This window comes from Saccopteryx leptura, chromosome X (genome assembly GCF_036850995.1).
Source record: "Saccopteryx leptura isolate mSacLep1 chromosome X, mSacLep1_pri_phased_curated, whole genome shotgun sequence".
Taxonomy (NCBI): Eukaryota; Metazoa; Chordata; class Mammalia; order Chiroptera; family Emballonuridae; genus Saccopteryx; species Saccopteryx leptura.
The window spans coordinates 110,287,583-110,300,398 of record NC_089516.1 but is presented as its reverse complement, the minus strand read 5'-3'; the positions used below and the strand labels follow the sequence as shown (position 1 = coordinate 110,300,398).

General features: G+C 51.3%; 1 protein-coding gene across 1 annotated transcript in view; it reads right to left on the bottom strand.

Annotated features, from left to right (window-relative positions):
* The window catches only part of LONRF3 (LON peptidase N-terminal domain and ring finger 3), a 37,428-nt gene extending 25,796 nt beyond the window's left edge, over nt 1-11,632 (bottom strand). Inside the window, exons 1-3 of the mRNA XM_066356226.1 lie at nt 10,430-11,632; nt 7,625-7,743; nt 5,232-5,354 (exon numbers count right to left, since the gene is read on the bottom strand). Of these exons, the coding sequence (XP_066212323.1) occupies nt 5,232-5,354; nt 7,625-7,743; nt 10,430-11,237 (1,050 nt within the window). The 5' untranslated portion in view covers nt 11,238-11,632. The remainder of the gene's footprint in view (nt 1-5,231; nt 5,355-7,624; nt 7,744-10,429) is intronic.
* Between the last annotated feature and the right edge of the window lie 1,184 nt (nt 11,633-12,816).

The window sequence follows — 12,816 nt, the reverse complement described above, 5'->3', positions numbered from 1 at the left end:
GAAGACTTCACTACTTGAGTTTCTACAAGTGCTCAGGTGAAGGGGTGGGGGAGGAAAGGCAGGGGACAAAGTTTGCAAGGCAAAGCTCCAGGGAGGAAGGAAGCCTTGGGCCAGAGAGACCAAGGCGGACCACAGCAGGGAACCTCACTTCAACATGCATCAGAATCACCCAGGAGCTTATTAAAAATCCAGGTTCCTAGATCTCATGTCTGGCTCCCCAGGTCCAAAGTGTGGCCCAGGAATCCGCATTTTGAAAAGGTATCACAGATGCCTCTGTCACCCTAGTCAAACTTAAAAACTATCACTCCAGTGCTACCATTCCATAGAAATGTGTGCAGTAGGATTTAAAAACCTACCTAGGAGGAAAGAGACACAGAGGTGAGGGCAGAGGACAAACATCTGCTGGGGGACCTGGAGTCATGTCCATACCCCCCCCAGTGGGCAGAAGTCTACAGTTGTCTTCTAGGGTCCCATATTTCTTTCCTCTGCCTGCTCATTTTGTTCCCTCTTTCCCTAACCATCACCCTTGGATCTTTAATCCCTTCTACACTGAAGTGTTAGAATAAGCAGAAACCAACCTCCCTCCCTCTTTTCCCAGCCTCTCCTCTCCCATTCTGACCTTCATTGTCCAGAGAAAGTCAAGTAATTTCAAGTACTAGTACTGACACAGATAGGTTCCAGTGTATGGCTGGTTCCCTCGCAATTGGACAAGCTGGTTGAATGAGAAGATTCAGGAGGGACTGGTTGTCAATGATGGCTGTCCTAGTGCGGGCTGCACCATTGACTGCCCACATTCATGCCTCAATTCACCCAGGCCAGCAGGGACTGTGAATACACATGTGTGTATATTGTATGTAATATGTTACACGGGGCAGGTCACTTGGCTTTTTTTTATAATTTTTTTTATTTATTCATTTTTAGAGAGGAGAGAGAGAGGGCGAGAGAGAGACAGACAGAGAGAGAGAGAGAGAGAGAGAGAGAGAGAGAGAGAGAAGGGAGGAGGAGCTAGAAGCATCAACTCCCATATGTGCCTTGACCAGGCAAGCCCAGGGTTTTGAACCGGCGATCTCAGCATTTCCAGGTCGACACTTTATCCACTGCGCCACCACAGGTCAGGCCACTTGGCTTTTAAAACATATTAAAGTGTTTACCAGTGAGAGGCCTCTGCACTGTTTAGAGATTCACTAAAGGATGCTCCACCCCCTTGCTCAGTCAGGGTACGTAGTCAGGATACGTAGTCAAGAGAATCTGAAGGAAACTGACCAAACTCTCTGCGGTTTGATTTGTTCCCTTGCTGCCCTTCCCTCGCAGTTCACGATGTTCCTTCAGATGTCAGCACTCGCCTCATAGCCAAACCCTGCTCAGCCTTCAAGGCTCAGCTCCAGTGCTGCCTTCACCTACTACTGCAGCCTCCCTGAGGTCGCCCCTCCTTTCATGTTCTCCACTGCATGATGAGATAACACCCTACAACAGTGGGCCTCAACCTTTTTTGGGCCACGGACCAGTTTAATGTCAGAAAATATCTTCACGGACCGGCCTTTAGGGTGGGACAGATAAATGCACAAAATAAAATTATGCAACCGGCGTAAAAAACTGTGGTATTTTCAAATATGATTGTCGAACTTACGAGACAAGTGTCAAGAGTGAGTCTTAGATGTAACGGAGGGAATCTGGTCATTTTTGAAAAATAAAACATCGTTCAAACTTAAATATAAATAAAATGGAAATAATGTAAGTTATTTATTCTTTCTCTGCGGACCGGTACCAAATGGCCTGCGGACTGGTACCAGTCCGCGGCTCGGGGGTTGGGGACCACTGCCCTATACAACACAGTCTTGTGTTAGCCTCAAATTTTATCATAGATGTAAGCTTTTCTCTCTAACCAGATGGCCAGCTTCTGGAAGGCACATTACAGATGTCCAACAGATACTCATCACAGTGGATATAATTGAATTAAGACCCTTATCCATTCTAGGGCCCTGGGAGAGGCCTTGGGTTCAGGCCCAAAGTCCTCAGACAGATCCCTGTTTCCTTCTATTTCTGGGACACCCTCTTCCCAGGGCTAAGTTGGTAAAGAGTGAAATGGGGAGTCAGTCAGTACGTAGGGTCATGAATGCCAGCTTTCACTTTTGTGTGTGTGTGTGTGTGTGTGTAAGAGAGAGAGAGAGAGAGAGAGAGAGAGAGATGAGAAGCATTAGTTCTTCGTTGTGGCACCTTAGATGTTCATTGATTGCTTTCTCATATATATACCTTGACCAGGGGGCTACAGCAGAGCAAGTTACCCCTTGCTCAAGCCAGCAACCTGTGCTCAAGCCAGCAACCTTGGGCTTCGTGCCAGTGACCATTGGACTCAAGCCAGTGACCATAGGGTCATGTCTATGACCCCTGTGCTCAAGCTGGTAAGCCTGCACTCAAGCTGGATGAGCCTGTGCCCAAACCGGTGACCTTGGGGTTTCAAACCTGGATCCCTTGTGTCCCAGTCTGATGCTCTATCCACTGTGCCACTGCCTGGTCAGGAAATGCCAGCTTTCAAGGGCTCTCCTTTACCGAAGTCAAAATTGGCTCTCAGAAACCCTCCTGAATGGCCCAACCACACCAACCCATTTCTGAAGCCATCTCCCTCGCATTCTCCCCCAAACAGTGTGGTACCCTTCTGTGGCAGTCACACAGCATCCTGAAGTATGAAGATAAAAGGGCAGAGGGTGGTGGGAGGGGGCAGAGGCAGAAAAGGGAAAATTGAAAGAAACAAGGCAGAAACAGCAGCAGCACTTTGCTTCTCTCCTTTACTTCCTAAGATCTCATTCTAGGCCATCCCAGTGACTTTGGAAAACAAAAGCTGGGCTCAACTGTCAATGAGAATAATCATTCCACATAAATGAAAATCAAATGCACTTCAGTATCAGCTTTAAAAAGGCCCAAATGGAGCCTGACCTGTGGTGGCATAGTGGATAAAGCATCAACCTGGGAACACTGAGGTCGCCGGTTCAAAACCCTGCACTGCCTGGTCAAGGCACATATGGGAGTTGATGCTTCCTGCCCCTCCCCCATTCTCTCTCTCTCGTCTCTAAAATGAATAAATAATAAATAAATAAATTTGTTTTTTTTTTAAAAAAAGGCCCAAATGGGTCAGGGGGAGGGGCATCTGAGGTCTGAGAGTGTCTGAGGTAACTAATTTAATGCCAAGTGACTATCTTTAATGCCAAGTGACTAATTTATGCCAAGTGTCTGAGATAACTAATTTAATGCCAACATGGACTATCTCTGTCAAATCTGAAAATGGCACAATCCAGTCACTCAGGACTGCCGAGGGCCCCCCGCGTTTAAATGGCTGCCATATCCTTGTCACACTCAGTGGAAATTTGCCTCTAAATTCTTGCCCCAACCTGAGAATTTCAGAACATTCATTAGAAATGTGCTCATATTGTCTGGCATTTATATTGCATTGTGTAACACACGCAGGACTGTAAGGTCCTTGAGGACTGACACTGTGGCATATGCACAATGCCTTGCTCCATTTAGTTAGGCAGCTGCTACAGAAGCAGCTGGAAAGACAGGTCAACCCAACTGTTGACACCAGGGCCTCTCAAACCACCTGGAAAATGAGCAAACAGGAATGAAGAAATCATTCATCCTTGAACCTGACACCTGCCTCTGTTGGCCTTTACACACTCTATCCCCAAATTCAGTGTTATAACTGACATTGTCCATCCAAGTCCAGAACTGGACGGTCTTATTGCTACTTTCCACCCAGCCCCAGCAATGAATACTAAGCGAGACTCCTAACATGTCCTCCAAGGACAGCAAGATGGTGAAATGGCTAGAAGGCAAAATCTGAAAGTAGGTGGAGTAGGGTTTGAATGCTCTTCCACCAGTCACTAGCTGCATGACCTCTGGAAAGTCACTATGCCTCAGCATCCTCATTCATCTCATTTGTAACACGGGGAATAACAATACCTAGCCCCATAGAAATACTGTGGGAATTAAATTATACCTTCCACAGAGAGCCCTAGCACAGTGCCTGGTACTTAGGAAATTCTTAGTAAATGTTAGCTATTATCATTATCCACACCAGGGGTCCCCAAACGTTTTACCCAGGGGACCAGTTTACTGTCCCTCAGACCGTTGGAGGGCCGCCACATACAGTGCTCCTTTCACTGACCACCAATGAAAGAGGTGCCCTTTCCAGAAGTGCGGGGGGGGGGGAGGCGGATAAATGCTGCCCACAGGCCGCAGTTTGGGGAAGCCTGATCCACACCATGCACTACGTTTACATTCATTAAGAGAACCCCTCAAGCTCCGCTTCGCCTAGTTCGTTGATTTTGCTAAGGATTCACTTCTAGAGCCTTCAAAAACAGTCCTGTCTCTTACTCCCTTTCTTAACCTGCTGCTCCGCCAAACCACACTGTAACAAAAGCACTTGGGGTGTGGTGGTAAGTTGGGGTGACCCCAAGGAGAGCAGAGACCACACTACTGACTGTTGGCACCCAACTTCAGACCAATTAGCCAGACACACTGAGAGCACATTGCAGAAGAAGAAAGCTTGAGTCTTCATTAATACTCTCAGTATTTCATGCAGCTTTTTAAAATAACCACATTCTCCTGGGACTCAAGAGTTAGAATGCCTGTTCAGATTATATTTTAATGGCCCCTGACTTACATTTGTGAGACAGTGTATGTGTTTTATTTCTAGCAAAAAGCTGAGAGTTGGAGTTGTGCATATGGTGAGGGAGAGTGGGAACCAGCATCCTTTCTGAGGATCTGGCTTCCCTATTTGGCTGGTGAAGAAGTGATTCGGTCAAAACAAAGTTCTACAACTGCAAGCAGCCTCCCGTCCACATCCTTGACCTCTTCTCAACAACCAGAATCTCCTCAGTGAGCCTCCATCCCCATGTTAATATGTTTAAATTAATTTGTCTTGTTTTTTGTTTTGTTTGTTTGTTTGTTTTTGTGCCACTAACAACCCAGACCCTGAGTCAAAGAAGCAAGAAAATTCCTCACAGGCGCTTACAGAAATGCAGCAACTGCTCAATCTGATTGTGCACACCAACAAGACAGTGATTTAAGGGGGTAATCAACTGGCACCTGTATCTCCCTTATGTAACCTCAACCCAGGGAGCCACCCACTCAAAACCTCAAATGCCCTGGAAGGCACTTCCCTCACTACCCCTTCTGGTGAAGACAGTGAGATGGGAGCCCATTGAGCAGCTGGACCTGATGTCATCTCAACTTACCCTTTGGGCTTCAGATCTTGCTTTTTTGTTCTTTCCATCCAGGGACACACAGTATAGAAACTCCCTTAGTGCTTCCTCCACCTTGCCTAGGGTGGCTAAGGCTTGTGCTTTCCTGAAGTGTGCCTGGAAGAAAACGTTAGCATTCAGCCCCACTCTTATTCACCTTCTTGACACTGCTCTTATTAACACTAGCTAAAGACTTAATGGGTATTTACTAGTGTCTCAGGCATTTCAAAGTATTATCTTTTATACAGCCCTATAATGTAGGCAAGTGTTTCAAAACCCATTTTTTTAAAAAAGACAGAACTAAGAGCCAGAAAAGTGACTTGCCCAAAGTAACACAGCTGATAAATTCTGGAATTAGGGTTGGAGTTTGGGACTAAGTGAAATCAAAGTCCAAATTCTTTACCACTGCGTAGTACTATCATCTTCACCCCACCCTCATCATTGTATTGGAGGGATCACCAAGTAGCAAAAACTTCCATTGGAACATACACTAACCAGCTTTCTGGACCCACCTAGATATGCCTTCCTACTAACTAGTCTGTCAAAGAGGCCTAGTCCACATTACTGGCTTAAGTGACCACCTATACTTACTGATTATTTTTCAGAAGACACCCAATGAAAGGGATAGACTTCTCCCAGACCATGACAGCAAAGCTAGAACTAGAACTGTGGTCTAGGACCCCCAGAAAGTTCTTCCCCACAAAGCAGATTGGCCTTCAGAGGGCCAACCAAGGGTGGAGACGTAAGCCTGTCCACTTACTTGTAGGGAATTAAAACCCCCGTTTAATACTTCCATCAACTCTTCCTTCACTGAGGAAGTCACTTTTTCTATTTCATCCAAAAGGATCCATTGCTTACTCAGCCCTGTTTACCACTGCTTGTCAAGGCACCCACCCTTAGGCCCTAGGTTAAGGGTGGGAACAGAAAAGTTGCAAGAAAAGTCCTCTCGCCCGGGGAAGCTCCCTGACTGGCACTGCTACAAAGTCTGAAATGCTCCCACTGGAGCTCCTTTGGGTTAAGACATTGGTGACTTTTTAGTAAACTGTAAATTGTCCCTTGGAAAAGAGAACATAATAATCTGTCATCACCCCTGAAAAATCTTCCCATGAAAGAATATACAAAATTCACTTAGACAGCAGTGGTCCAGTACACAGGTCTACAAGGCTTTATCTGAAGTTCCCAAAACCAAAAATGTCTGATAATACGATATTTTCCTAAGCTTGATATTAAAAGTCACAAGGTGGCAAAACCTGACTTAAAATAATATAAAGTATAATATATCCTTCATCCCACTTAGTATACATTTTCATGTAATATTCTGGAGAAATATGAGTGTTTGATTATAGGGACCTGTCTAAAACTCACTGAGAATGTTACTTCATATAAGGTCTTTCTGAAATTGGAAACACTCTGGATTCTGAACACATCAGGCAGGCACCATGAAATTAATAAAGGGGTCATGGCCCTGGACTTGGATAAGATGGGCGTCCGAAGAAGCCATCCTGGGGTTGTGTAGGGAGAGCACCACACCAGTACTCAAGTGTTATAGCTGACAAAATGACCCTTTGGCTATGCTCACCTGTGAGCCTCCCTGCTTCGCCTCTGTGGCAATTAGGACAGTAGCAATAGTTTCATTTTGCTAACAGGGACACTTGGGGTCCAGAAAGTGAAGCGACTTCCCCATGGTCACTTAGTTGGCAAGTAGTAGATCCCAAGCTCAAATCTAATCTTCTAAATCAAATATTGACATGTGGCTGAGGGCCAGACCTGAGGCCAGATAGAGATGCAAAAAGGGACACTTTGCAATTCTGGCATCCCGAGAGATACTAACCTATCTTTCTCCCCACCCTTCCATGTGACCTAAATGTTTGTGGATATTGGCAGGCTGACCGAGTATATTAAGGACTCGAAATGGCACAACCAGACAGCAGTACTTCTCTTACCCTCCACTTTCTATTGCTCCTGGAACTTAATGACGATAACGATGACAGCAAACACACAATGCTACCATGTGCCAGGCATTGTAAGCATCTTACATGTTTTAGCTGATGTAATCTCCACAACAAACTCTGTTAAGTAGGTGCTTTGAATATCCCCATTTTATAGATAAGATGATGAGGCACAGACAGGCTAAGTACTTGCTCAAGGTCGCACAGCTTATAAAAGTAGTAAAGCTGGGACATAAACTCAGGCATTTAGGCTCCCAAGTCCATGTTGTGGAGTCATAGTCTGCTTCCATTTCCCTTGAAGACCCCTAAATCAACCTTTGTCAAGGGACTCCCAGTCCTGTGCAAAGCCTTCTGCTGGCTCTGCTTGAGCTCTAGTGCCCTGACCCCCAGGGTGGCAGCCCTTCCTGCCGATTCCTATCCCTCCCATCCCACACTCACCTTAAAACCCATTGGGCGGAGCTTACATGCTATTTCTGCATCATGCAGTGCATCCTCGTGAGACTCCAAGGTGAAGTAAATTTGAGATCGGTTGCTATAAAGCAAGTGGTCATTTGGAGCTGCCAAAATGAGAGGGGGAAAAAAAACCTCATTAGTGGCCCCCAGCCAAAATAGGTGTCTGAGGGTGGATCTTGGGCAGACGGCAAGTTTTCTGGGATCCAAAAGGTTAAGCAATTTCTAGCTCTAATATTGTCCTGTCGACCCACACCCCCATCCCCAGCCACTCTGGATTTGAGATGAACCAGCTATAAAGAAGTAAGTTTTACCCCTTTTCTCAAGGAGTTCCTTAGAAGGCCTGTGGTGTCAGGGGTGCATCAATGACTTTGACATAGAGAAAACCCTGCTTCATAGCTATGCGGGGTTAGCAACTGGCAGCTTGGCTACTGAGTGAGGTATCAACCACCAGGAAACAGGCCAGGGAACGGGCGGAGGGAGGTGGCCAGATGTGAACCCCATCCTGGCCACCAGAAAGACAAGTTCAAGTTAGTTTGCTGGTGGTAACAGCAACATCTCTGTCTAGAAACTCAGCACATCTGAAGTTTGTCCAAGAAAATGGAAATGTATTTGCAAGGCTCCATCTCCTCACTACAGATGGCCAAATGTGAATGAACCCGGACAGGGCTTCTGAGAATAAAGGGAGGCTGGCTCTCACTAACACTCTGAAGCACTAGATGTCAAGGCTGGACAGGCCTTTAGAAATCATCTGGCTCTACAAACCCATTCTTCAAGTGAGGAGAATCAAGCCTACAGCGAAGAAGGTACCTGGTGATAGTTACACAGCTAGGGGGCCAGAGGCATTGCCAACTGGCCATACTTCGAATCTGGGCTGTGGGGACAGGTTTATTTTTTCTGAAGAGGGTTACGATATTTAAGATAATGAGAAGGAGAGCCTGGCCATCTTCCAGCACAAGGATACGCCTTGTTGGGGAAGCGCTTTTCCTCCTAGAAGGGTAAAGTGGTCTTGACATTTTCACTCTGACAATGAAAAAAAAAAAAAAAAAGACCAGGGCAAAGTGCCCTCCCCCATGGCTGAAATGAATGGAACTACGGAACTTCCCTTGGAGAACTGGGCTTAAGTAGCTTCCACCTGTCTCCTTCCTGCTGTCCCGCTCTTCCCCAGGGACTGGGCTTCAGCTTCTGGTGAGGGAACAGGCTTTGTTTTTCTGTTTGTTTGGTTTGGGGATTTTATTCCCCTGAGGGTGTGCTAAGAGTTTGCTTGGGTGCCCACTACTTGCTCTTAAGATATTAGCAGAGTTTACAGTCTTCTCTGTCCCTTCTTTTTGCAACATGTGCCAGCCCAAGGGCAGCTCACAGTGTGTTTGTGCAAGCAAAGTTTGTGTGTATGTGTGTGTGTGTGTGTGTGTGTGGGCAGTCCCCATCTCCCTCAGATGCCAGTCTCGTCCAGTCAGCTCTAGTTCCTCTGCTCCCTCCTTTACCTGTTGTCAGTTCTGGTGGAGGTTCAACACGTGGAGACTCAAAGCCACCCCCTCCTCTCCACCCACAGGAGTCCGGCTCAGCGCACCGTAGAATCACAGAGCCCTGTGTGCCAGCCCTGAGGCCTCCTACGTCCATAGCGGGCAGCACGCTTCACCAAACACCGCGCCCACAGTCCTCCTACGTCCTGGCAGCCGGCCCGAACCAGGCAGCACTGGCCCGAGGCACAGCAGCCACTTCCTGGGTCCAGATGTTGGGAGAGGAGAGCTGATGGAGCCTCTCCCTGTGGGAACTCTGGCGCCCTAGTCGGGCCTCGGGAGTGGGGTTGCCCACGTTGTCCTTGAACCCACAGATCCCACCCATCTGTCTATAGATAGCACGGGAAAGCGGGACAGAGACGTGTCCTCTTCGCAGCTGCCCACAGCCCCAGGGATCCCTGAGCAGTCGTTGGGCCGGTTGCCTACCCGGCTGGGGAGGTTAGGGTTCCGGGCGAGGGCACAGGCAATGGGCTGAAGCGGGGGACATCTATTTCGGCTGAGGATCGTGTGATAGGAAGCAGTGACAATGAGTCACAGGGCAGCGGGGCGCGATTGCTGCCCCCCCCCGCGGGCTCGCGGGACGGTTTCCGAGGCTAGCGTGGCCCACTTCGGTTACACAATCCCGCCCGCCTGCCCGCCCGCCCGCGCGAAGGAGGGGCCGCCCGGCCCGGGCCGCTCGCAGCCCTTATGCAACCAGTGCTCTCCTGACCTAATTCCACGCCGGACCCACCCCACCCGGAGCCGCGGCCCCAGAAGGGACACCTCCTCACCCAACGGCGCCCCGGGCCAGACGGGACAGCAGACGCAGGCGCCTAGCGAACACCTCGCGCTGGCGGGAACCCAACGGAACAGGCGAGAGGGTGGGAAGGGTGCGAAGTTCCCCTCCAGGCAGTGAAGGTGTAGGAAGGTGTAAGAGGGGGACCAGGCGTGCGGAGTCAGAGAGAGGAGGAGACACAGAGAAAGTTGGTGACACCGAGCTACAAACGGAATGACAAAAGGCGAAAGACAGAGAAAAAGAAACAGTGTCACAAAGATGCAGAAACACAGAAGTTAACAGGAGAAAAAGAAAAAGACAGAGAGCAACAGAGGCAGAGAGACAGGGAGACACAGAAAGAAAGAGAAAATGATAGGGACGGAGAAAAAGTCAGACCGAACTCCAGAAACCCCTCCCCCCCTCCGGCCCGGTCCGCCCCACGATCCCCCTAGCGGCCCTCCGCGCCGGTCCTTCCCCCGGATCCTGCGGGCTCAGTGCCGGGAGGCGCGGCGGGCTCACCCAGTCTGACTGCCTCGTTGTACTTGAGCAGCGCCGCCTCCACCTGGCGCTCGCGGTACAGCCGGTTGCCCTCGTGCCGGAGTTGCGACGCCCGTGCGGGACCTGGGAACAACTTGCCGAGGAGACCGCTGAGCACCACGTTGACCCGCAGCGGCGGCGACGCCTGCTGCCCCGCCCGCCGGGCTCCGCACGCCCGCCCGGTGGCCACCAGCAGCGCGGAGAGCTTGACCCCGCACAGCGCACAGCGCCGGTCGGCCGCCCGCCCGCGTTCCAGGCACAGTTTACAAAAGGTGTGGCCGCACGACAAGGACACGGGGTCTGAGAGAAATCCATGGCACTTCCGGCACTTGAAGCCGTCCCACACCTCAGCGGCCTCGGCGGCCCTGGCCGCCCCCGCCTCTTCCTCCACCAGCACCGCGCTGCTGCCGTCCGCGGGCGCCCGCGCCAGCGCCCCTCCTCGCGGTACGTTCTCGGCCAGGCAGCGCACCAGCTGCTCCAACTGCTCGGCCACCAGCTGCTGCCGCTCCGACAGCTGTTTGTACACCTCGAGGGCCTCGCGGAGGTGCCCCCCGGACGCCAGGGCGTCGGCCTGCATGAGCAGGACTTTGCACTCCGGCGTCGAGGCCGTTGGGGACTGCTCCCGCTCCGGCTCCCGCGTCGGTACGAGTGCGGGGCCTTCTGAAGCCGTCTCCGGGTGGGGGCCAGTATCTACGCGGGTCACTGATGCCGCCGGCCCCGCCAGCTCTAAGTTGTTGCTGCCGAGCTCGGCGGACAACCTCAGCATCTGTCCAGTCTGTAATGAATCCATAGAGGGGAGGACACTTGCGGGAAGGGGCGTCTAGGGGCTGGGGACCCGGAGCAGGGAGCGGCGGCCGGAGGAGAGTGGGGCTGCCACCGCGGCCGCGCGGACACACACCGGTCCCTGCCGCGCCTCCGCGAGCTCCATGCCCGCCACCCCGCGCCTCCTAATAACTGTCTTGTCTCAGCAAAGTGTTATATAAAACGGCACCACGTGACGCACCGTCACGCTGCTCATTGGCCAGCGGCGGGGAAATTGTTACAAAACCAGACAGTTTTGTAACAGTGTTGCGCTTGCTTCTTTTGGCTTCGCTTTTCTTGGCTTCTTTTTGAGGTTGTTTGTGTTTACACTCCTTATTTGCCCCTGTAATGTGCTTCCTTTTCGGACGAGTGGGACTAGATAAAAAACAAAACAAAACAGTGTCTTCTTTCGGGCTCTTCTGTCTCCAAACCCTACTCCATTCCACTTCCAAACCGGCCAGCAAACAGGTCCGTCCCCTCTGCCAGCGTTCGCTAACGGACCTCTCCCCGTCCCAACCCCCCCACCACCCCCGAAGCCGGTACCTTGACGAGCACAGTCGGCCAGGTCTTTCGGGACGCCCAAGTCTCATCCCTCTGGGGGTGACCACTGCTGTAAGCTAAGGAGAGCACTTTGGGAGGGTCTCCAAGAAGCCCCCCACTCTGGTCCCAGTCTCTGCCCGCGAACCCTGGAAACCCCGCCCCAGCTCCTCACACTTGGGGGCTCCGACCACCTTCCCCGGGGTGTTCTCCAAAAGTAGTAAATGCAGTTCTCCGAGGGCGCTTGGTCTAACGTTCTGGGAGCGACAAGGAGTAGTATCCCGGCGGGTGTAGAAGTGGGGCGGCGCGAGCTGAGCGGTAGGGCACGCACGGAGAAGATGAGCTGGCCAGCTCCGGCCCGGGGGAGGCACCCGGTAAGCCCGGGTTTTCACCTCTCCCTCCCCCAACGCCGGAACCTGCGCTGGGACAGGCTACACACTGCAGACACGCCCGGCCAGATGGTCGTGGCCACGAGAACTCGGTCTGCGGGGGTTACCGGGTACTCTGGGGGCCATGGGAGAAGGACAAGCAGAGAAGGACGTGAGAGCGCTACTCCGGAGAAAGTCCGCGAGTCCTGGCGCTCTTCAGCTACGGGCCAAGCTGCCTTCAGGTTCACGGATGCAGAGCCCTGAGTTCAGACAACCTCGCGTCACAGTCAGGGGTTTCCCGCAAGGGGTAGGGCTGCGCTCAAGCTGCGGGGGCTTGGCTTACAAACGCTAGGAGCCTTCGAGGGTGTCCCGATTACTTCCAGAAGGCCAGTGTGAACCACCCACACTGTCTCATTCCAACTCCCACACTTCAGACGGGAGCCACAGGCACAAATAGGCAGGCAGTGTTTAGAGACCTAAAGAAATAACGCACTTCCCCCACCGTCACGCCGCTCGAAGCGGGGAGGCGGGGTCTGGGCTTGCCTGTGGCTGAGAGGGCTTCCAGATCTGCGCGCTCCGGGCACTGCCTGGAGCAGTACACGTGCAGAACACTGCCCCCGGGGCTGAGAACCTATAGTTGGCAACTGCTGTGGCCACTTCTTA